Genomic DNA, 26,860 nt, shown 5'->3' with positions numbered 1-26,860 from the left:
TTAAAAGTTTACCAAACAAACAAAAAACGTTTACAAAACTGAGCATGAGATATAACCCTTAATGTTAGAACTGAAGTAGGAAAAGTATGGAACCAACGTAGGCTCAGTTCTGGTTCTACCGATTATTAGCTGAGAAATTATGGGCAAGTAATTTAGTATTTTGGGGGGCTCAGTTTTCCCTTCTGCAAATAAAAATTTTGAGTTAGAATCTTTACATTTTTTTTCATTGCACCATTCAATTATTTCCCTTATTTAAAACATATATCAGATTAAAAAAAGAAGCTTAAAAATTATTTTTTTAAATAAAGCTCTTGTAGCAAATTAGTCATTAAAAAAGATTGTAGTAGGCTTCAGAGCCTTTTCTGGCAGTGGTAGATTTGAAACACTTTAAAGGACAGGACCCCAGGAAGAAGAGAGTGTACTGGTGCAGGAGCCAAAAGATTTTTGGATCAGTTTTCCTTGATTTTTCTTTATTTAAAGATTGAAGTATTGGAGCCATCGGGATAAAGCTTCAGCATCCTCAATGTTTTCTTTCTGACATCACCATTAATAATCAACCTGCTGGAAGAGTTGTTTTTGAATTATTTTCTGATGTGGGCCCCCAAACATGGGAGAATATTTATTGTCTGTGCCAGTGAAAAGGGGACAGAGAAATCAACTCAGAAGCCATTATGTTTTAAGAATTGTCTTTTTCACAGGGTTGTCAAAAATTTTATGGTTCAAGGTGGTGACTTCAGTGAAGGAAATGGAGAAGGAGGGGAATTAATGGAGGATATTTTGGACGAGAGTTTTGCTATTAAATACAAGAGAGAATTTCTCTTATCAATGACCAACAAAGAAAGCAAAGGATACAAACAGTTTACAGATCTTCCTAACAGTGAAACCAACTCCTCATTTAGATGGGCATCATGTTGTTTTGGGGAAAGTGATTTCTGGTCAAGAAGTTGTGACAGAGAGAAAATCAGAAAACAGATGCAGCTAGCAAACCATTTGCTGAGGTGCATATATTCAGTTGCAGAGAGCTAATTCCCAAACTAAAACGAAGAAAAGGCATAAGTCATCACCACCATCCTCATCATCATCCCATGACTCAGAAGAGATTCTCAGTCCTCTTCTGATTCTTCTGATTCTGAAAGTGCTTCTGAAGAGAAATTTTTAAAAAGAAACATAGGAAAAATTCCTGAAAACACAAAAAAGGAAAAATGAAAGAAAAGTGCACCTAGTGAAATGAGGCTGAAAATCTTGAAGCATGACCCCAGTCTATTGTCCATCCAGAAGAGATCCTCCTATACTTGAAAACAGATTCCTAATCAGGAGCATGGGAAGACCAGAACCTCAGTGGAAACGGAAAACCAAAAATCAAATGGTCAAGAGAATGACCATGTACGTGACAAAAATAAAAAATTTGAATCAAGCCCTAGGACAAATGAAGACAAAAGTGGATCAATGAGTTGTGCAAATCAATTTCCATTCTGTCTCAATTTTTAAGTTTGGAGACTTGCTGATGAATCTCCTTTATGTTGTTTTCGTCTTTTCATTGTTTTTAGGTTTTTGACTTTTTTTTCTTTTTAATGTGGACTTAGTTGAATTGATATTTGATAATCTGTAACCTGGATAATTAGCCTTGCTAAAGTTTTAATAAACTTGAAATGAGAAAAAAAATACTGCAGTAAAATTAGCTTTTAAAAAAATTCTAAATGGTAAAAGGTTAAGTTTCCAAACATCAATTTGGAAAGTAAAAAAAAAAAAAAAAAAGGTGACTTTATCGTGTGTGTAGTTTTATTTTATTTTAAGATTTTTTTTTTTTTGGATGTGGACCACTTTCAAAGGTTTTATTGAATTTGTTACAATATCGCTACTGTTTTATGTTTTGGTTTCTAGGCCATGAGGCATGTGGGATCTTAGCTCCCCAACCAGGGGTCGAACCCACACCCCTTGCATTGGAAGGCAAAGTCTTAACCACTGGACCACCAGGGAAATCCCGTGTGTGTAATTTTAAAGGATTGAAACCATCTAACTGTCATAAGGAGGTATTTCAGGCAAAATGCTAATGTCAGCTGAATTTTAATTCCTCTTTCAATAAAACATTTTATAGCTACAACATATAATACGTGACTGTAGGTTTATGCACACTTTTCTAAATCTTTCAGAATGCTATACGTGGTCTGGATTATTTTGTTTCATTTTGTTTTGCTGAAGTATGTAGGGATTTTTAAGGCATGTGTTAGTTTAGGGAAAGGTTTCTGAATTGAAATGTGAAAATAAGAAAGACAAAGATTGCTCTTTTGAATTATCTGATTTTATTACGTTAATTAAAACAAAACTCTACAGAGCATCTAAGTGCCTCTCAAGCTACATAACAAAATACCCAGTTGATGTATGAGAATTATAAAGATAATTTACACAGTTGGTGAAGAAAACAACCTATACTGAAAGGCATTAAACAATAGCTATACCACCATGTTACATTTAAAATAGGAAATATATGTGCAGAAAACCAAGGAATCATCATTACTCTTTTATACTTGTCTTCTGGAATGGATTCTCTTAAAAGTCTGATATCGTCCCTTTCCTTTCCTTTCCAACGAAAACAAGTGCTTCTCACACTTTAACGTGCACATAATCACATGCGGATCTTGTTAAAATGCAGATTCTGACTCAGAAGGTCTGGAGTGAGGCCTAAGACCTTCTAACCAACTCCCAGGGATCTCCTTTGTTACTGGTCTTTGGATCAGACTTTGAGTAGCAAGATCTTTAACTACTGGCAGCCAGGAGTTGAAATGCCAAAAGACAAGAAGTGCCAGCATTTTCCTTTTTGTTTAGTTTGTTCTACTAACTAACCAAAACTCACACTAAATTCTTAGCTTACTTACTTAGCTTAATTCTAAGCTTAGCTTAGTTTACTCCTCTTTGCCCTGACTTCCTCCTCACTGGTGCCTTCTCTATACACACCTGTTATTATCTAGGATGCAAACGTAAATGTTATCCATTTATCCAATGTTCTCCCCCTCAGTTAGGGGTCCTCAGAGAGTGGTTCTCTACTGTGCTTGTTGTGTTTTTCCCATTTTTTAGAAATGGGATCTTGGTAAGGGATGCTGCATAATCTACTAAGAAGTAAATTGTGCCAAAAACTAAAAGAGTGAATAATCCAGCAATCATTTGGATTTGGCTTTAGAATGTATTATAATAGAATATGTCGAAGATTTATTTTATAATTACATTTTACTTAAGGTAATATTAAAATAGACTTGTATGCTCTGACCATAAACCAACTAAGAGTGTTGGCAAGGAGGGAATGGGAGTGGAGGGGACCTATTTGAAAGCATGAGGAAGTATATGTAGGAGGGAGGTCAAAGATTAATGTTTTTCTATGGATGATAATCTGTGGAAGTCAAGAGTTCATTTTTCAAGTCCTATACAATTTAATGCAACTCAAATATGACAACTGAATATTGTATTATTTCACCCCTTCCCAATGGGTTATTTAAAGTGCCATTAAGGACACTTTGTTTTTAGTACAAACAGGTACCATTCATTGAGCACATACTATGTATCAGTCCTTAAACTAAGAACTTCCTATGCAGTGGCTTATTAAATTCTCACTCCATACCTGTGAGGTAGCTGCCATTATGCTAACATTATGGATGAGAAAAATACAGCCCATTAAGGACATTTTTAATTGAAAAAATTTAACCCAACGAAGATTTTTGTGAAAGCTCTGTTGTATGGTTCATTCTATAAGAATAAATAAACCCAATATATTTAGAACATAACTAATAAATAGGAAAACTTAGGGTTATTATTCACTTCATGGAAAGAATACCCAGTGACTGTACTCCTTTAAGTGATCAGTATATGTAACAGGATTTTGAATTAATACATTTAACATACATATAATTTTCCAGGTAAGCACTTGTACAAATGGCAAATTATCTACCCAAGTGTTTCTAAAATTGGCCTGATCATAAAGAATGACCTAGAGTGCTTGTTAAAACTATAGAACTCCCAGTTTTGTCCACTGGAGATTCTGAATCAGTAGCTCTGAGATGAAGTCTGGGAGTTTGTATACTTAACATATTATCCATATTTTTTTATGATGAGACAAGTTTGGGAAACATTAGTTTGCTGAGTAAAGCTCAGGTTTCTTATTTTAACATCTAAAGTCCTCCACAGAGTGACCTTAGGTACAGTTCAAACATCTCCTACAACATTAACCTATGTTTAGAATTATCTACTCATTATTCCCCAAATAGATACTTTCCTCCCTCGGAGCTTTGCTCAAGCTGTCCCCTCTGCCTACAATGTCCTTTTCTCATGTATTTTCCCATCAAAATCTTATTCATCTTTCAAGGCTCAGCTCAAATTTTAACTTCTCTGTAAAGTCTTCCCTGACCCCACAGTCGGGATTATATTCTCCCTCTTATGAACTCCCATAGTTCTTTAAACTTCTATTGCAGTGATCCTCAAAGTGTGATCCCTGGAACAGCAGCATCAGCATCACTTGGGAATTTGTTAGAAATGCAAATTCTCAGGCCCCACTCCAGACCTATTGAGTCAGAAACTGGGTATGGTGCCCAGCAATCTGTTTTCAAACATACTCTCTAGAGTATTCCAACACACCCTGAAGCTTGAGAACCACTTCTCTAATGTATTCTCTATTTTATTATTGCTTTATTACAGGTCTTAATTTCTCTATCAGAATGTAAAGTAAGCTCTATGAGAGCAAAAACAGTGTTTTCATCATTGGTGTCCTTTGCATTACCAAGCACAGTACTTTTCACTTAGCAGATCACAACAAGTCTTATTGAGCTAAATTGCTATTTCCTTAGTATCAAAGTCTATGTATGCTAGATGAGCAGATTGCAGTGTACCAATTTTTCATTTTAATAATGTTTGATAACCTTTAAAGGTTGTAGTATGATTGATTCAGATGAAGAAACACCAATTGTAAAGATGACTAAAATAAGGGCTGGTTGCTCTTATTTTTCAACAGAGACAAAGCCTCTTAGATTTGTTCTAAGTTTAATACATATGATGCCTCATAAATATTTACTAATAATAACTAACAACCTCATCTTTTTCTTTGCTCCTCTTGTCTCTAAGGCTTTTATATCTAAAGAAAAATTCCTAAAATATCTTAAGTGGCTTCAACTTCACACTGTATCTATAAATAAATTAGATAATAAACATTGCTGAGATTGGTTCATGATAGTGGAGTAGAAGGACGTGCACTCACTCCCTCTTGCGAGAGAACCAGAATCACAACTAACTGCTGAACAATCTTCCATAGAAAGACACTGGAACTCACCAAAAAAGATACCCCACATCCAAAAACAAAGGAGAAGCCACAGTGAGATGGTAGGAGGGTCGCAATCACAATAAAATCAAATCCCATAACCACTGGGTGGGTGACTCACAAACTGGAGAACAATTATACCACAGAAGTTTACCCACTAGAGTGAAGGTTCTGAGCCACACGTCAGGCTTCCCAACCTGAAGGTCTGGCAACAGGAGGAGGAATTCCCAGAGAATCAGGTTTTGAAGGCTAGTGGGATTTGATTGCAGGACTTCGACAGGACTGGGGGAAACAGAGACTCCACTCTTGGAGGGCACACACAAAGTAGTGTGCACATCAGGACCTAGGGGGAAGGAGCAGTGACCCCGTAGGAGACTGAACCAGACTTACCTGCTAGTGTTGGAGGGTCTGCAGAGGTGGGGGTGGCTGTGGCTCACCCTGGGGACAAGGACACTGGCAGCAGAAGTTCTGGGAAGTAATCCTTGGCATGAGCCCTCCTGGAGTCCCCCATTAGCCACACCAAAGAGCCCACAGCCACCAGTGCTGGGTGGCCTCAGGCCAAACAACCAACCGGGAGGGAACCCAGCCCCACCCATCAGCAGACAAGTGGATTAAAGTTTTACTGAGCTCTGCCCACCAGAGCAACACCCAGCTCTACCCACCACCCAGTCCCTCCCATCAGGAAGCTTGCACAAGCCCCTTAAATAGCCTCATCCACCAGAAGGCAGACAGCAGAAGCAAGAAGAGCTACAATCCTACAGCCTGTGGAGTGAAAACCACATTCACAGAAAGATAGACAAAATGAAAAGGAAGAGGACTATGTACCAGATGAAGGAACAAGATAAAACCCCAGAAATACAATTAAAAGAAGTGGAGATAGGCAACCTTCCAGAAAAAGAATTCAGAATAATGATAGTGAAGATGATCCAGGACCCCGGAAAAAGAATGGAGGCGAAGATCGAGAAGATGCAAGAAATATTTAACAAAGACCGAGAAGAATGAAAGAACAAACACCTAGAAGAATGAAAGAACAAACAAACAGAGATGAACAATTCAATAACTGAAATGAAAAATACACTAGAAGGAATCAACAACAGAATAACTGAGGCAGAAGAATGGATATGTGACCTGGAAGACAGAATGGTGGAATTCATTGCTGTCAATAAAGAACAAAGAAAAAAGAACAAAAAGACATGAAGACAGCTTTAGAGACCTCTGGGACAACATTAAACACACCAACATTTGCATTATAGGGGTCCCAGAAGGAGAAGAGAGAGATAAAGGACCCGAGAAAATATTTGAAGAGGTTATAGTTGAAAATTTCCAGAACATGGGAAAGGAAATAGCCACCAAAGTCCAGGAAATGCAGACAGTCCAAGGCAGGATAAACCCAAGGAGAAACATGCTGAGACACATAGTAATCAAACTGACAAACATTAAAGACAAAGAAAAATTATTAAAAGCAACAAGGGAAAAACAACAAATAACATACAAGGGAACTCCCATAAGGTTAACAGCTGATTTCTCAGCAGAAAATCTACAGGCCAGAAGGGAATGGCATGATATATTTAAACTGATGAAAGGGAAGAACCTATAACCAAGATTACTCTACCCAGCAAGGATATCATTCAGGTTCGACAGAGAAATTAAAACCTTTACAGAAAAGCAAAAGCTAAGAGAATTCAGCACCACCAAACCAGCTCTACAGCAAATGCTAAGGGAACTTCTCTAAGTGGGAAACACAAGAGAAGAAAAGGACCTACAAAAACAAACCCAAAACAATTAAGAAAATGAAAATAGGAACATACATATCGATAATTACCTTAAATGTGAATGGATTAAATGCTCTAACGAAAAAACACAGGCTTGCTGAATGGATACAAAAACAAGACCCATATATATGTTGTCCACAAGGGACCCACTTCAGACCTAGGAACACATACAGACCGAAAGTGAGGGGATGGAAAAAGATTTTCCATGCAAATGGAAGTCAAAAGAAAGCTGGAGTAGCAAAACTCATATCAAATAAAAATAGACTTTAAAATAAAGAATGTTACAAGAGACAAGGAAGGACACTACATAATGATCAAGGGATCAATCCAAGAAGAAGATCTAGCAATTATAAATATATATGCTCCCAACGTAGAAGCACCTCAATACATAAGGCAAATGCTAACAGCTATAAAAGAGGAAATTGACAGTAACACAATAATAGTGGGGGAATTTAACACCTCACTTACACCAATGGACAGATCATCCAGCCAGAAAACTAATAAGAAAACACAAGCTTTAAATGACACAATAGACCAGATAGGTTTAATTGATATTTATAGGACATTCCATCCAAAAACAGCAGATTACACTTTCTTCTCAAGTGCACACGGAACATTCTCCAGGATAGATCACATCTTGGGTCACAAATCAAGCCTCAGTAAATTTAAGAAAATTGAAATCATATCAAGCATCTTTTCCGACCACAATGCTATGAGATTAGAAATAAATTACAGGGGAAAAAACACAAACACATGGAAGCTAAACAATACATTACTAAATAACCAAGAGATCACTTAAGAAATCAAAGAGGAAATCAAAAAATACCTAGAGACAAATGGCAACAAACACAGGATGATCCAAAACCTGAGGGATGCAGTTAAAGCAGTTCTAAGAGGGAAGTTTATAGCAATACAATCCTACCTCAAGAAACATGGAAGTCTCAAATAAACAATCTAACCTTGCACTTAAAGAAACTAGAGAAAGAAGAACAAACAAAACCCAAAGTTAGTAGAGGGAAAGAAATCATAAAGACCAGAGCAGAAATAAATGAAATAGAAACAAAAAAAACAATAGCAAAGATCAACAAAACTAAAACCTGGTTCCTTGAGAAGATAAACACAATTGATAAACCTTTAGCCAGACTCATCAAGAAAAAGAGGGAGAGGACTCAAATCAATAAAATCTGAAATGAAAAAGGAGAAGTTACAATGGACACTGCAGAAATACAAAGCATCATAAGAGACTACTACAAGCAACTCTATGGCAATAAAATGGACAACCTGGAAGAAACGGACAAATTCTTAGAAAGGTATAACCTTCCAAGACTGAACCAGGAAGAAATAGAAAATATGAACAGATGAATCACAAGTAGTGAAATTGAAACTGGGATTAAAAATCTTCCAACAAACAAAAGCCCAGGACCAGATGGCTTCACAGGTGAATTCTATCAAACATTTAAAGAAGAGCTAACACTCATCCTTCTCAAACTCTTCCAAAAAATTGCAGAGGAAGGAACACTCCCAAACTCATTCTACGAGGCCACTATCACCCTGATACGAAAACCAGACAAAGACACTACAAAAAAAGAAAATTACAAACCAGTATCACTGATGAACATAGACACAAAAACCCTCAACAAAATACTAGCAAACAGAATCCAACAACACATTAAAAGGATAGTACATCATGATCAAGTGGGATTTATCCCAGGGATGCAAGGATTCTTCAGTATACGCAAATCAATCAATGTGATACACCATATTAACAAACTGAAGAATAAAAACCATATTATCATCTCAATAGGTACAGAAAAAGCTTTTGACAAAATTCAACACCCATTTATGATAAAAACTCTCCAGAAAGTGGGCATAGAGGGAACCTACCTCAACATAATAAAATCCATATATGACAAACCCACAGCAAACATCATTCTCAACGGTGAAAAACTGAAAGCATTTCCTCTAAGATCAGGAAAGAGACAAGGATGTCCACTCTTGCCACTATTATTCAACATAGTCTTGGAAGTCCTAGCCACGGCAATCAGAGAAGAAAAAGAAATAAAAGGAATACAAATTCCTTTTAAGAAGAAGTAAAACTGTCACTGTTTGCAGAAGACATGATACTATACATAGAGAATCCTAAAAATGCCACCAGAAAACTACTAGAGCTAATCAATGAATTTGGTAAAGTTGCAGGATACAAAATTAGCACACAGAAATCTCTTGCATTCCTATATACGAACAACGAAAGATCAGAAAGAGAAATTAAGGAAACAATGCCATTCACCACTGCAACAAAAAGATTAAAATACCTAGAAATAAACCTACCTAGGGAGTCGAAAGACCTGTACTCAGAAAACTATAAGACAGTGATGAAAGAAATCAAAGATGACACAAACAGATGGAGAGATATACCATGTTCTTGGATTGGAGGAATGAATATTGTGAAAATGACTATACTACCCAAAGCAATCTACAGATTCAATGCAATCCCTATCAAATTACCAATGGCATTTTTTATGGAACTAGAACAAAAAATCTTCAAATTTGTATGGAGACACAAAGGACCCTGAGTAGTCAGAGCAATCTTGAGGGAAAAAAACAGAGCTGCAGGAATCAGACTCGCTGACCTAAGACTATACTACAAAGCTACCATAATCAAAACAATATGGTACTGGCACAAAAACAGAAATATAGATCAATGGAACAGGACAGAAAGCCCAGAGATAAATCCACACACCTATGGTCAACTAATCTATGACAAAGGATGCAAGGATATACAATGGAGAAAAGACAGTCTCTTCAATAAGTGGTGCTGGGAAAACTGGACAGCTACATGTAGAAGAATAAAATTAGAACACTCCCTAACACCATACACAAAAATAAACTCAAAATGGATTCGAGACCTAAATGTAAGACCAGGCACTATAAAACTCTTAGAGGAAAACATAGGAAGAACACGCTTTGACATAAATCACTGCAAGATCTTTTTTGATCCACGTCCTAGAGTAATGGAAATAAAAACAAAAAGAAACAAATGGGACCTAATGAAACTTCAAAGCTTTTGCATGCAAAGGAAACTATAAACAGGAAAAAAAGACAACCCTCAGAATGGGAGAAAATATTTGCAAACGAATCAACAGACAAAGGATTAATCTCCAAATTATATAAACAGCTCCTGCAGCTCAATATTAATAAAACAAACAACCCAATCAAAAAATGGGCACAAGACCTAAGTAGACATTTCTCCAAAGAAGACATACAGATGGCCAAGAGGCACATGAAAAGTTGCTCAACATCACTAATTATTAGAGAAATGCAAATCAAAACTACAATGAGGTTTCACCTCACACCAGTTAGAATGGGCATCATCAGAAAATCTACAAACAACAAACGCTGGAGAGGGTGTGGAGAAAAGGGAACCCTCTTGCACTGTTGGTGGGAATGTAAATTGATACAGCCACTATGGAGAACAGTATGCAGGTTGTTTAAAAAACTAAAAATAGAATTACTGTATGACCCAGCAATCCCACTACTGGGCATATACCCAGAGAAAACCATAATTCAAAAAGACACAGGCACCCCAGTGTTCATTGCAGCACTATTTACAATAGCCAGGTCATGGAAGCAACCTAAATGCTCATCGACAGACAAATGGATAAAGAAGATGTGGTACATATATACAATGGAATATTACGCAGCCATAAAAACGAATGAAATTGGGTCATTTGTAGAGACGTGGATGGACCTAGAGACTGTCATACAGAGTGAAGCAAGTCAGAAAGAGAAAAACAAATATCGTATATTAATGCATATATGTGGAATCTAGAAAAATGGTACAGATGAACCAGTTTGCAAGGCAGAAATAGAGACACAGATGTAGAGAACAAACATATGGACACCAATGGGGGAAAGTGGGAGGTGGGTGGTGGCGGTAATGGGATAAATTGGGAGATTGGTATTGACATATATACACTAATATTATAAAATAAGTAACTAATAAGAAAAAACGATACAATTAACCCATACTTATGGATTCATGGGAAAATAAAGCAAATGTAAATGATCTAAACAGTCAAAGATGGTCAGACTGGATTAGAAAGCAAAACCCAACTATAAAAAAACAAACATTGCTTACAGTGCCTATATACTACTTAACAGTAAAGAAATTTGAGATATATCTCACTGGAAAATAACATAAAATAGCTTTTGCTATAGTAAAAGTCAACATAACAAAGTTTTAGAATTTGTCACATTGAAGAACAAGTTAAACAGTCTATATTGATTAATGTTTCATTTATTTTTGCTTGAAATGATATAACAGTAGGTTCAGACAGCCATTGGATTCTTAAAAATCTTTAGCAAAACAAAACAATAATGGTGAAAAATCGATAGAGTAAATAGATTCACTGACCTACCATCATTTTGCTTTCACAGAATACCTTTCTTCTTGTTAAGAAAATATAAAATTGGTTCCCGTCAAAAACCAATTAATAACCAATAATTATTTCTAAATGAAACAATTATCAACTTATGAAACAAAGCCACTGCAAAAGTGCTTTTCATGAAGTTACAACATGATGGGGAAAAAAATCAGTCCAAATATTTTGTTGCAGAAGAGTCAACAAAGCTAGTCAAATCCAAGAGAAAAAAAATCTGAACAAGTATGAACTACTTTTTAAAAATAAAACTCATGCTTTGTAATTAGGTGTCTTTAATACCTTGTCTTATTAATATAAAAAGCATTTTTGTCTGATTGTTTTAGAAAATACCATCAAATATTCCCAGAAGAGACTTCATTTCATCAGCTTCATCATCAGGATGATACCAACTGGAGGAAAAAGCAAACGTAAAAATAACTATTTTTGTAACACAATTTATTTTTAAATTTACAATAAATAATATAATAATAAATATAAAATGGATAAACTTGAAGATTGCTGAGAGGTTAATTTATTAAACAAACTTCAATGTGCATAACCTTGTAGAAAGTCTGGGGCAAATTAGAGTTCATAAACTGTGAAAGGTAGAGACAAGTATCTTAGATATTTCTTTAAACATATTGGAAAGTAATGCCATTTAATCAGTGTCAACAGGTCTATAAACCTTGACTATTCAAGGAGAGGGAAACTGCTAGAGTTGCCCATAAAAATGATCAGCAGTCGGGGCACTGATTAGACTTAGTCTGACTTTGTCTTTGAATCTGTAGAATTGTTAACAGAACTTGGTGGCTAAAATACAACTTGAATGTTAAAAAAATTAGCTGATCTCATTTCTCAAGTGACCTTACACTTCATATTATCAACATAGTGTATTCAAATCAGTAAAAAAAAAGTTTATCAACATAATATAATGTTTTAATTACTAGCATCAAATATATGGGTTCTCAAAAATTGAGATATTTGATATTTTGAATTATCTTAAGGAGCTTAGCTCACCAGTGGTCTAAAATTTTAATGTCTTTAAGTAAATAAAACATTTAGGTTCTGATCTTTAAAATGAAACAAGGGAAAAGGAATACTTAACTTCTTTGTAAAAAGTTTTTACTAGTGTAGTTTCAAAATATTTTTAAAGAGTTCTTACCTGAAATCAATCTCCTTTTTATGTTCACTGTTTCTAGTAAAGCAATCCACTTTCTTAACAAAATTTGAAGAGCTTGATATTTTTTCAGAGTGAGTAAAGCACAGCTTTTCAATCTCTGGCGACAGACTTTGTTTTATTTCTTGTAAATGGACCTATATTTTGAGGTTAAAAAAATTAGCAATCATTGAAGGTTTAACTATTCAGGTGGTATTTAAAAGAAAAACAAAGAAGTGCTTCTTCTTATAATACTTGCATTTCCAGCTTGTTGAGGTAATTTTGTCATGGAGGATGCAGCAAACTTGGACATAGCAGAATTTGATAAATAAATATCTGGCTTCTCATGTGATGAAACAAAACTAAAAATCAAAATGAATTATTTATAAAATACGGCAAATAAGAGAAACAAACCATTCTAATTTAGATCAACAGTGATTCTTTGGAAAATATGATTAGAGTTTATCATATTTATCAACCCCAAAATTGATGCTCCATTTCTTAGACTCATGGAGAACTTGGTGTATCTCCTTTCTTTTAGACAAAGCAACAACTTATATAGTCCAAATAAAATAAGAATACTACTTTTAAAGGCCTACAGAAATAATCATTCAACAATTTTCATTAAAATTGTCTTATGCTTAATCATCTCTCATCTAGCAGTTTGTAAATCTTTTCTAAATCCCACTTGTTTAACTTTTAGTCTCCTTTCCCTATTCTGGTCTCACTGTAGACAGACATCTCTACCTATCTGTTCATGTATAACTGTATACTAGAATTCACCTTTAGTCTTTTGTATTAAATTAATTCATTAAAAAACATTTATTATTCACTACTGTATGCCAGACATTATACTAGGAGCTAAGTATGAAATAGTAAACACATCCTCAGGTGGTTATCATCTATAGAGGGACAGACAATGAATAAACAATAAATATAATTATAGATCCTGAAGTGGTATGAAAGAAATGAAATGAGTAATATTATAGGAAATAACAGTGTGGAGGCACAAACCCACTTTAAAAAGGTGGTCATGGATGCCGCTATGAGGAGGAGACAATTTAAGCTGACACAGGCTAAAATGTGACAGTCATACAAGGAGCAATAAACAGTAGATATGGGTAGGGAAGAATCACATATATTGATAAGAACTGAATCTCTTTATCTCTGATGAATGGCAAGGAATTAAAATAGTAAAAAGGGTATGAAAGGAAAAGCATGTGTTTCCTTTTCATCTCAGACCCTCAGATCCCACAGGCCTTCTTCCTAGCAGCAATTTCTGGCACCAGTTTCTCACAGGTTTCTTGATAGGATTCCTTTTTAAATCCATTTATCTTCTGTTGGACACTTCTAAACTCTCCCAAAATTATTAGTAGCTTTCTAAAAGTGTGGTGCACAAAACTGTTCATATGCCTTGTTATCTTCCTACTTGTGATTTGCCTATTTTCTCTATACCCTTTGTTCCACTTCGATGTTTCTAATCTGTTTATTCCGTATGACTCAGAGTTAGAAGCAATGAATGGAAATGATAAAAAGACAAATTTTAGGCAAATATTTTTAAAAGCTATTGAGTGATCTGAGAGATCCAAACATGGAACAAGCATTGAAGAGTGAATAAGCTCCTGGACACTGGAGTTGTCTTGGTAGAAATAGCATGATTACTTGCCAGTGATGTTGGATGGTTATTCAAGGATACAGTGGTGGGGAGACTAAATGACATTTAAGTTAAGCCCCCTTCAACTCTGGAATTCTCTGAAATCTATGATTATGTGATGTTGATACTAATGTTCAGTAAAATGACTAAATAATAGCAAAAATATCAAAAGACACCACAAATTTAAAACTTTTTAAAAACAGGAGACATAAATAATCCTTAAGGAGAAAATTGGACCATGAATAAAAAGTTATCAATGTTTCTTCTCTGCAGGAAAGTTTTGGCTCTGGCTATAATTTCCCTCCCTTGAGTTCTAATCAGGTCCAATATCCAAATGCATCTTACATTTCTACAAAGATACTGTAAGTTGTGGGGATGGGCAGTGGTGGTGGTGTGATGAATTGGGAGATTGGGATTGACATATATACACTAATATGTATAAAACAGATAACTAATAAGAACCTGCTGTATAAAAAATAAAAATTTTAAAAAAGATACTTTAAGTTGAACATTTCTAAAATTATTATTTTTTTTCCCAAACGTCTATGTTCTATATTCTCAGATAATACCTCCATCTACCCACTTGCCATTTATTCTTCCCTCTTCCTTTACTACCATATTCTAGCAATTGCTAAATCTAATCTGTGTTATCTATGAAATATTTCAAAAATCCAATTCTACCTCTCAGTTTCTATCACCACTGCCCTAGTTGAGGCCTCATCATAGCCTGCCTTTCTCATTGGCCACCATGCCCCTGCTGGTCCCACCCGCTACAAATCATTCTAGATATCACTGTTAGAATGATTTTTTCTGATTAAATTATATAAACTGTGCTTAAATATTTTGGATGGGCCCTCACTGCTTACTATGGAGATCAAAAACTAGAGGCCTCTAGGCTACATATGGTCTACAAGCATTATTACTATTTTTTGGAGAGAGGGTGCTGCAGACCATATCACATTTAAAAAAATTAGTTGTCAAAATTTAAAAGTCAGGACAGCTTGAAGATGGCAGAAGAGTAAGATGTGGAGATCACCTTCCTCCCCACAAATACATCAGAAATACATCTACATGTCGAACAACTCCTACAGAACACCTACTGAATGCTGGCAGAACACCTCAGACCTCCTAAAAGGCAAGAAACTCCCCACGTACCTGGGTGGGGCAAGAGAAAAAAGAAAAAACAGAGACAAAAGAATAGGGATGGGACCTGCACCAGTGGGAGGGAGCTGCGAAGGAGGAAAGGCTTCCACACACTAGGAAGCCCCTTCGTGGGCGGAGACTGCGGGTGGCAGAGGGGGGAAGCTTCGGAGCCACGGAGGAGAACGCAGCCACAGGGGTGCGGAGGGCAAATCGGAGAGATTCCCGCACGGAGGCTCGGTGCCGAGCAGCACTCACCAGCCCGAGAGGCTTGTCTGCTCACCCGCCGGGACGGGTGGGGGCTGGGAGCTGAGGCTCGGGCTTAGGAGGTCGGATCCCAGGGAGAGGACTGGGGTTGGCTGTGTGAACACAGCCTGAAGGGGGCTAGTGCGCCACAGCTAGCCGGGAGGGAGTCCGGGAAAAGGTCTGGAACTGCCAAAGAGGCAAGAGACTTTCTTGCCTCTTTGTTTCCTGGTGCGCCAGGAGAGGGGATTCAGAGCGCCGCCTAAACGAGCTCCAGAAACGGGCGCGAGCCGCGGCTATCAGCGTGGACCCCAGAGACGGGCATGAGACCCTAAGGCTGCTGCTGCGCCACCAAGAAGCCTGTGTGCGAGCACAGGTCACTTTCCACACCTCCCGTCCCGGGAGCCTGTGCAGCCCGCCACTGCCAGGGTCCCGTGATCCAGGGACAACTTCCCTGGGATAACACACGGCGCGCCTCAGGCTGGTGCAACGTCACACCGGCCTCTGCCACTGCAGGCTCGCCCCGCATCCATACCCCTCCCTCCCCCCGGCCTGAGTGAGCCAGAGCCCCCGAAACAGCTGCTCCTTTAACCCCGTCCTGTCTGAGCCAAGAACAGTCGCCCTCAGGGAAACTACACGCAGAGGCGGGTTCAAATCCAAAGCTGTACCCCAGGAGCTGAGCGAACAAAGACAAAGGGAAATCTCTCCCAGCAGCCTCAGGAGGAGTGGATTAAATCTCCACAATCAACTTCATGTACCCTGCATCTGTGGAATACCTGAATAGACAATGAATCACAACAAAAAAAAACAAATAACACATAAGGGAATCCCCATAAGGTTAACAGCTGATCTTTCAGCAGAAACTCTGCAAGCCAGAAGGGAGTGGCAGGACATATTTAAAGTGATAAAGGAGAAAAACCTACAACCAAGATTACTCTACCCAGCAAGGATCTCATTCAGATTTGATGGAGAAATTAAAACATTTACAGACAAGCAAAAGCTAAGAGAATTCAGCACCACCAAAGCAGCTCTACAACAAATGCTAAAGGAACTTCTCCAGGCAGGAAATAAAAGAGAAGGAAAAGACCTACAATAATAAACCCAAACCAATTAAGAAAATGGTAATAGGAACATACATATCGATAATTACCTTAATTGTAAAGGATTAAATGCTCCAACCAAAAGACATAGATTGGCTGAATGGATACAAAAACAAGACCCGTATATATGCTGTCTACAAGAGACCCACTTCAGACCTAGGGACACATACAGACTGAAAGTGAGGGAATGGAAAAAGATATTCCATGCAAATGGAAGTCAAAAGAAAGCTGGAGTAGCAAAACTCATATCAAATAAAATAGACTTTAAAATAAAGAATGTTACAAGAGACAAGGAAGGAAACTACATAATGATCAAGGGATCAATCCGAGAAGAAGATATAACAATTGTAAATATTTATGCACCCAACATAGGAGCACCTCAATACATAAGGCAAATGCTAACAGCCATAAAAGGGGAAATCGACAGTAACACAATCATAGTAGGGGACTTTAACACCTCACTTTCACCAATGGACAGATCATCCAAAATGAAAATAAATAAGGAAACACAAGCTTTAAATGATACATTAAACAGGATGGACTAAATTGATATTTACAAGACATTCCATCCAAAAACAACAGAATACACATTCTTCTCAAGTGCTCATGGAACATTCTCCAGGATAGATCATATCTTGGGTCACAAATCAAGCCTTGGTAAAGTTAAGAAAATTGAAATCTTATCAAGTATCTTTTCCGACCACAAAGCTATGAGACTAGATATCAATTACAGGAAAAAATCGGTAAAAAATACAAACACATGGAGGCTAAACAACACACTACTTAATAACGAAGAGATCACTGAAGAAATCAAAGAGGAAATCAAAAAATACCTAGAAACAAATGACAATGAAAACACGATGACCCAAAACCTATGGGATGCAGCAAAAGCAGTTCTAAGAGGGAAGTTTATAGCAATACAACCATACCTTAAGAAACAAGAAACATCTCAAATAAAAAACCTAACCTTACACCTAAAGCAATTAGAGAGAAAGAACAAAAAACCCCCAAAGTTAGCAGAAGAAAGAAATCATAAAGATCAGATCAGAAATAAATGAAAAAGAAATGAAGGAAACGATAGCAAAGATCAATAAAACTAAAAGCTGGTTCTTTGAGAAGATAAACAAAATTGATAAACCATTAGCCAGACTTATCAAGAAAAAAAGGGAGAAGACTCAAATCAACAGAATTAGAAATGAAAAAGGAGAAATAACAACTGACACTGCAGAAATACAAAGGATCATGAGAGATTATTACAATCAACTCTATGCCAATAAAGTGGACAACCTGGAAGACATGGACAAATTCTTAGAAAAGCACAACCTTCCGAGACTGAACCAGGAAGAAATAGGAAATATAAACAGACAAATCGCAAGCACTGAAATTGAGACTGTGATTAAAAGTCTTCCAACAAACAAAAGCCCAGGACCAGATGGCTTCACAGGAGAATTCTATCAAACATTTAGAGAAGAGCGAACACGTATCCTTCTCAAACTCTTCCAAAATATAGCAGAGGGAGGAACACTCCCAAACTCATTCTATGAGGCCACCATCACCCTGATACCAAAACCAGACAAAGATGTCATAAAGAAAGAAAACTACAGGCCAATATCACTGATGAAGATAGATGCAAAACTCCTCAACAAAATACTAGCAAACAGAATCCAACAGCACATTAAAAGGATCATACACCATGATCAATTGGGGTGTATCCCAGGAATGCAAGGATTCTTCAATATACGCAAATCAGTCAACGTGATACACCATATTAACATATTGAAGGATAAAACTATATGATCATCTCAATAGATGCAGAGAAAGCTTTTGACAAAATTCAACACCCATTTATGATAAAAACCCTCCAGAAAGTAGGCATAGAGGGAACTTACCTCAACATAATAAAGGCTATATTTGACAAACCCACAGCCAACATCATCCTCAATGGTGAAAAACTGAAACCATTTCCACTAAGATCAGGAACAAGACAAGGTTGCCCACTCTCACCACTATTATTCAACATAGTTTTGGAAGTGTTAGCCACAGCAATCAGAGAAGAAAAAGAAATAAAAGGAATACAAATTGGAAAAGAAGAAGTAAAGCTGTCACTGCAGATGACATGACACTAAACATAGAGAATCCTAAAGATGCTACCAGAAAATTACTGGAGCTAATCAATGAATTTGGTAAAGTAGCAGGATACAAAATTAATGCACAGAAATCTCTTGTATTCCTATTCATTAATGATGAAAAATCTGAAAGAGAAATTAAGGAAACACTCCCATTTACCATTGCAACAAAAAGAATAAAATACCTAGGAATAAACCTACCTAAGGAGACAAAAGACCTGTATGCAGAAAACTATAAGACACTGGTGAAAGAAATTAAAGATGATACAAATAGATGGAGAGCTATACCATGTTCTTGGATTGGAAGAAACAACATTGTGAAAATGACTCTACTACCCAAAGCAATCTACAGATTCAATGCAATCCCTATCAAACTATCACTGGCATTTTTCACAGAACTAGACCAAAAAATTCACAATTTGTGTGGAAACACAAAAGACCCCAAAGAGCCAAAGCAATCTTGAGACAGGAAAACGGAGCTGAAGGAATCAGGCTCCCTGACTTCAGACTATACTACAAAGCTACAGTAATCAAGACAGTATGGTACTGGCACAGAAACAGAAATATAGATCAATGGAACAGGATAGAAAGCCCAGAGATAAATCCATGCACATATGGTCACCTTACCTTTGATAAAGGAGGCAAGAATATACAGTGGAGAAAAGACAGCCTCTTCAATAAGTGGTGCTGGGAAAACTGGACAGCTACATATAAAAGAATGAAATTAGAACACTCCCTAACACCATACACAAAAATAAACTCAAAATGGATTAAAGACCTAAATGTAAGGCCAGACACCATCAACGTCTTAGAGGAAAACATAGGCAGAACACTCTATGACGTAAATCACAGCAAGATCCTTTTTGACCCACCTCCTAGAGAAATGGAAATAAAAACAAAAATAAACAAATGGGACCTAATGAAACTTAAAAGCTTTTGTACAGCAAAGGAAACCATAAACAAGACGAAAAGACAACCCTCAGAATGGGAGAAATATTTGCAAATGAAGCAACTGACAAAGGATTAATCTCTAAAATTAAAAGCAGCTCATGCAGCTCAACATTAAAAAAACAAACAACCCAATCCAAAAATGTGCAGAAGACCTAAATAGACATTTCTCCAAAGAAGATATACAGATTGCCAAAAGACACATGAAAGAATGCTCAACATCATTAATCATTAGAGAAATGCAAATCAAAACTACAATGAGATATCATCTCACGCCAGTCAGAATGGCCATCATAAAAAAATCTACAAACAATAAATGCTGGACAGGGTGTGGAGAAAAGGGAACCGTCTTGCACTGTTGGTGGGAATGTAAATTGATACAGCCACTATGGAGAGCAGTATGGACGTTCCTTAGAAAACTAAACATAGAACTACCATACAACTCAGCAATCCCACTACTGGGCATATACCCTAAGAAAACCATAATTCAAAAAGAGTCATGTACCAAAATGTTCATTGCAGCTCTATTTACAGTAGCCAGGACATGGAAGCAACCGAAGTGTCCATCAATAGATGAATGGATTAAAAAGATGTGGCACATATATACAATGGAATATTACTCAGCCGTAAAAAGAAACGAAACTGAGTTATTTGTAGTGAGGTGGATGGACCTAGAGTCTGTCATACAGAGTGAAGTAAGTCAGAAAGAGAAAAACAAATACCGTATGCTAACACATATATATGGAATCTAAAAAAAAAAAAAATGGTCATGAAGAACCTAGGGGCAAGATGGGAATAAAGATACAGACCTACTAGAGAATGGACTTGAGGATATGGGGAGGGGGAAGGGTAAGCTGGGACAAAGTGAGAGAGTGGCATGGACATATATACACTATCAAACATAAAATAGATAGGTAGTGGGAAGCAGCCGCATAGCACAGGGAGATCAGCTCGGTGCTTTGTGACCACCTAGAGGGGTGGGATGGGGAGGGTGGGAGGGACGGAGATGCAAGAGGGAAGAGATATGGGGACATATGTATATGTATAACTGATTCACTTTGTTATAAAGCAGAAACTAACACACCATTGTAAAGCAATTATACTCCAATAAAGATGTTAAAAAATTTTTTTTAAGTCAGGAGATGTCACATAAATTTTAGATCATAGCTTTTTTGAAAAATCAGGATATTTGACAACACTAGACTCAGATTTCCTGTACAGCAACAACTGGTTGGAGCTGAGTAGTGGTTATTCCCTTTAGATGGGACACTCTACAGTTAACCTTGGCCCGTGAAATCCCAAAGGCAGTTTGAGCTTGTGACCCCTGACCTACTGGATACAGCACAGGTATCTAAATATGGCATTCATAATCCCTCACAGATCTCAGCAATCTCAGTCTTAATTCTATGGCTACATAGACCACACTTTACTGACCCTTGAGCATGGGATGCCTTTTCAAGCCTTATCCCTTTACATGTACTCTTCTACCTGGAATGCCTTAGTCTCCTCTTTTCTACCTGTCAAACTCCTATTCAGTTTTCACATCTTATAAAAAGTGAAGATTCCTCAGCTCCAGCCCCAGAGACCATGATTCAGTAAGTCTAGCATGGGGCCCAGGAATGTGCATGTTTAATGTGCACCCCTGGGTAATTTTGATTTTTGGGTGGTCTGACAACAGCACTTTGAGAAACACAGCTCTAAGGTTAAGAGGCTTTAAGTTGGCTAATACCCTACTGCTTCTCTGACATCTAATGACTTGATCCCCATCTCCACTTACATGTCAGGAGGATATAAAGTTGTAAGTATTTGAAAATGAAGTTCTAAAACTTGCCTGTTTGACATTTCTCTTTGGAATTTGCTTTCTGATTCTTGGAAGGGTAGCTTACTTTCCCTGGTTCTTGAACTCAAAGTGTTTCCAAATCCTAGGTAAAGAGATAACATTTTGAAATAATCGAATAGAATATCTGTATTCTATTCTAGAGTAGAATATCTCTCCAAACAGATATGATCTGGTTAAGGAGAGAATGAAAAATTCTTCTCAATAATCAAATTTAATGGGCATAGACAAAACAAAGGAGCGAAGCTAAGAGAGTAAAACTACAAAACACATAGGTTAGCTTATTAGTCAATATATTAAAAGGTCCCCAACCACTATCATTTATTTATTTATTTATTTATTTTTAAGCCATGTAAATGATCAAGTTGAAGTTCATTCAATATTTTCAATGGTCTGCAAGGGACTGACTTCCATCTGTCTGCCATCCTGGGAAAGAGTATCTCCATCTCCCTATCTTGTCTTATACTTACCAAGATTTTCACTTCTCTGTTTTGGTGAAATAGAGTGAATTCACCAGCAACTCAAAGGCCTAGTCCTATTATTTTTGGATTGTATATGATTTAAACACAATATCTAATACAAGAGAGACTAATCTTTTCCTGTTTATTTATTTATTTATACCTGAAAAGTCAATATTTCTACTAGAAATAAAAGTTATCTTTTTATGTTCTTTGCTAGCATGTGAAAAAAGAATATTTTTTAAATTGGAACATTTTTGTTTTTCACAAACATTACCAGACTACATGAGATCTTAATATGGAAAGCAGGATAGTCTGTTTTATGAGGAAAAATTCGATAAACAATCTGAATTTGAATAAAGCCTTTAACAAGATAAGGAGCAATAGAATAGAAAAAGCTCATTTGCTATATCGTCATCATGGAATAACCTTGACCTCTGTCCTTAGGGATAGGAAATGTTATTTGTGGGAGGGTCAAATTTTACTTTTGCTAAAAATTATAATCTTAACAAACTGAAACTAATTAAGCAAGCACACAAAAAAGACAAAGAAAATTAGTCCCAAAAGCTTAACTGAAAAATATTCAAATAATTTCTCATGAAATTATTTCATTCTAACATATATTTCAAATACAATACACACATATATACAAAAATACATACATACAAATGAAATCTATTTCATGCTATTTACCTGATGTTTTTGTCTTCTCAGTATCAGCTGAAAAGCTAGTAACTTCTATTAAGCTTTCATCATCAAAATCATCCCAAACTTCATTTCCCAATTCAAAGTTCACATTCAAAACTTCTGAAAATGAAGAACTACTTTTAACCGCATCTGTCAAATTCTGGTTTTCAGATGCATTAAGATTTCTGTTGAACAGCATTGTTTGAGGTGCTTTCTCATTTGAAGTTGTAGAATAGGTCCGTCTAGAAAAATCTGTCATGTGTATGTATAAATGAGTATAGGCACTTTTTAAACCTTAAGCATCATTATCTATTGACATATCAAACATATCTTTCAACTACTAAACAGAGGTCTTGAGTAGTAGTGTTCTAAAGCATTGCTGAGTATTGTGTTCAACAATTCTATTTACTGTATTACATGTAGTGATTGACTGCCACACTAAATTTAATTTTCAAGGTATTCTTCTAGACAGAATTAATTTTCCCTCTTAATTCCTACATAAGAATAATCTTACTCCAAGATTGGATTGTAATAGCTTCTAAAATGGGCTTCCTCCCCCATCTCTTCTCCCTATAAGTAGTTAATTTTGAGTATTGTTATGAAAATATATCGTTATTTTTCTCCTGCTAAAATATCCTCAATGTTATCCATTGTTTATAGCCTGGGTTTAGAGCCAGACTACCTGGGTGAAAATTCCACCTCTATCATTTACTAGTTGGATGATCTTAGACAAGTAATTTAAACTCTGAGCCTAGTTTTCTCCTCTGCAAAATGGGGATAATAATAGTACCTAACATGGAACTTCCCTGGTGGCATGGTGGTTAAGACTCCCTGCTCCAAATGCAGGGGGCCCGGGTTCGATCCCTGGTCTGGGAACTAGATGCCACATGCATGCCGCAACTAAGAGTTCGCATGCCACAACTAAGGAGCCTGCCTGCTGCAACTAAGACCCAACACAACCAAATAAATAAATAAATAAATAATAGTACCTAATACATATGATTGTTATGGGGACTAAACGCCTTTACTTGTGCAGTTTTCCATAGCAGTGTGTTAATAAATATTTAATAACTCGCTTCTCCAAAAAATTTTATGCATATATATGTATTATAGGTAAAGGATGTATAGCATACAATTTACAAATAATGATAAAATATACAGCATGCTTAACTGTAAATTCCATATATCTAATTGATTATCACTGAACGTTTTCATTGAATTTTGCCAAACTCTTGTATCTGTATCAACCTATGGTTGCAACTGATAAATGAATGTAGTTCTCACATTCATTTGTCAATTCGAACGTTGTTTGATATTTTTGTTGACTTTAATAAAAGTAAAACAATAAAGACATATGTTGGGACTTCACTCATTCACCCATAGCCTTAAGCAATTTCCTTGCTGAATTAGATAATAATTTTCAAATGCTAGAAGAATATTCCTTCAATTTTTCTTGTTACCCACAATGTAAGGGCTACAGACATGACACACTGATAAATTAAATCTGCACTACTATCATTTTCTCCATCACTTTCTTAAGTATAAACAATAAACAAAACAATAAGTTAAGCCCTGATTTGTAGTGGTTGCTGATTTCCATTCTATAAGTATTCCCACCATGACTGATTTCAAGCTACCAATGTGATGTAACTGAATGCAAAGTTGGGAAGAAATGCACAATAGCATCCCTTTATACAGTATTCCCACCATACAGATACAAATATAGATGCAAATAATCTCAAGAATACAGATAACAGTAAAATGTAGTAGAATAATTAGGAAATGGTTAGTTTTTAATATTTATAGCCTTTGTGTTTAATATAACTTAATTGAAAGTTTATATAATTAAACTTTAAGAATGCCTGAAAGATTCCCCAAAATTTAATAATCATCTCAAAAGCTAGTACAAGCTTGCTCCAGTAAAATGCTCCAGTAAAATTTAAAGTGAGTTTCCTTCACTTTAAATAACCTCTATCCTTTTCTTCACTATCCAAATCCTTCTCTATCCTTCAACTGTACCTACAACTCCAGTACACACTATTCTACTTTTGTGCCTTGATACACATACACAGTATGCTATGTCCTGAAAAGAGAAGTAGGTACAAAGTCAAGTGGAAATATAAAGAGAAGAAAACCATCTGGCTAGATGGGGACTGGCAGCTAAAGAAGGAAGAGACTTGAGCATATTTATATGCTGAAAAGAAAGAGGCCACAGGGAGAAGATACTGAAAATAAGGGCAAGAGGAGAGAGATAGCTGGTCTCCTAAAGACCCAGAGGGGGCAGAATTGGAAAGAGTACGATTACAGGTGGAGAGATAAACTTTGAATAGAAGAAAAGATAATTCTTCTTTCAAAATAAATAGAGAGTTACGGATGGGTGCAGAAACAGAGAAATATAATAGTTGGGGGGGGTGGAAAGTTGAAAGAGTTCGTATATTACAGGTTTGATTTTCAATTCTCCACTGATAACTAAAAGTCAATTTCATTTTATAGAAATGGCATTGCCTGGGAATCAAGAGATATGGAATCTATTTCTAGCCCTGCTATTAATTAGATATGTGATTTTGGGCAAGTCATTTAATCTCTGAGTCTTGGCTTCTTTCATTGTAAAATGAGAAATTGCACAAAGGTCCCTTACAATTTAAATTTTACAATTCAACATGCTTTCTCATAATTTCTGACATTTTTTCTTCTTCTCTTTTTGCACCTGGAATACAGATGATAAAAATTGCCATGTTTTTCTTAAAACATTCTTAAGAGCAGTATTTGAATACATTTAAAGTATTTTGCCACCAAAGACTAATGTGTAAAAAGTATAATGAATATACTCAATTACTATTAATAACAGTACCAGATACTATGCTAAGAGCTTTATATACATTATCTCATTTAACCCTAAAATCCCTAAAATATAAGCAGATGAGGTAATTGAGACGAACTGGGTAAGTATACTATGAAAAGTCATACAACTACTAAATGAGCTAGGATTTGAACCTAGACAGATAATCTCTAGATCCTGTAAGTTGAACTACTATATTATACAGCTTCTTTAAAAAAGGTGGGGGAGCATACAGTAAAAGAGGGATACAGTTATTATTGGGGTTTAAAGTATCTAGATGAGACTTTTATATCATAATACAAATCACATTTGGAATAGTGGGTGGGAAAGAAATAAAAGTAGAAAAACTATGTAAAGACAACAAGAAGGTAGACAGAGGGAAGGACAAACTCTGGTGTGAAGGGCAGGGAATAGAACAGCCATACAAGGAATAAGTTAGAGGGCTACAGGTTGAAGAGAGATAAAAATAAGAGGGTTGACACTCTTACACCTTCAATTCATGTTGTAATAATATTATCAGGCTTTGAACAAATTGGATAAATGTTCTGATAGTCTAGGTAAGATCAGGGGATTTTTCTTGATCTGATATTGGGCCTAATGGCTGCCACAGTGTCATAAGGGGTGATGGGTACTCCAGCCCTTGCCTACCTAAGATCTTAAATTATGGCCAGAGAAAGCAATAGAGTGAAAGAATGAAGGAAAGAGTGGCAATAGAAGTCAAAAACAACACACACATGAAATTGTTAATTGTTTTTAGAAAATCCCAAGTTTATCATTTCTACATACAGCCACTTGAACAAACAACTCTGTGGCCAGAATTATTTCTCACACGTTTTAACAGACTGCTATTAGTATAGTAGCATGACCCAGAGAAATGGTGCTATTAATGGCAGGACCTGGAGAAATGATGAACCAGGCCCAAAGTTGAAGAATTTATATGCATTACCTCTTTAATTTAATGACAGACACAGATAAAAAGCAAATCTATATTACAAACCAGCTATATCCCACAAACTAGGTTATAGTCTCACATATCATAGAGATTGCAAGAATCATAGGTTTAAGAACTGGAGAGATATTAAAGGTCACCCAATTTAATCCCTTAATTTTAAAGATAAGACTAACGCCCAAAGAGGTTAAATAATTTTCCCAAGGTCACACAGCTATTTTGTAAAATGGACTA

At 36.3% G+C, this 26,860-nt stretch overlaps 1 protein-coding gene across 3 annotated transcripts in view; it reads right to left on the bottom strand.

Annotated features, from left to right (window-relative positions):
• Positions 1-627: 627 nt before the first annotated feature.
• The window catches only part of HFM1 (helicase for meiosis 1), a 150,746-nt gene continuing 124,513 nt past the window's right edge, over positions 628-26,860 (bottom strand). For all 3 annotated transcript variants that reach the window (XM_082476329.1, XM_082476331.1, XM_082476330.1), the window contains 5 exons: positions 22,845-23,090; positions 21,688-21,778; positions 12,905-13,007; positions 12,652-12,803; positions 628-11,899 (listed from right to left, as the gene is read on the bottom strand). In XM_082476329.1, the coding sequence (XP_082332455.1) occupies positions 11,830-11,899; positions 12,652-12,803; positions 12,905-13,007; positions 21,688-21,778; positions 22,845-23,090 (662 nt within the window). In that variant the 3' untranslated portion in view covers positions 628-11,829. The remainder of the gene's footprint in view (positions 11,900-12,651; positions 12,804-12,904; positions 13,008-21,687; positions 21,779-22,844; positions 23,091-26,860) is intronic.

The sequence above is a fragment of the Balaenoptera physalus genome, assembly GCF_965194825.1.
Source record: "Balaenoptera physalus genome assembly, chromosome: 1".
NCBI classification, from domain to species: Eukaryota; Metazoa; Chordata; class Mammalia; order Artiodactyla; family Balaenopteridae; genus Balaenoptera; species Balaenoptera physalus.
The sequence above is the reverse complement of the archived record's forward strand: the minus strand, read 5'-3'. Positions and strand labels throughout refer to the sequence as shown.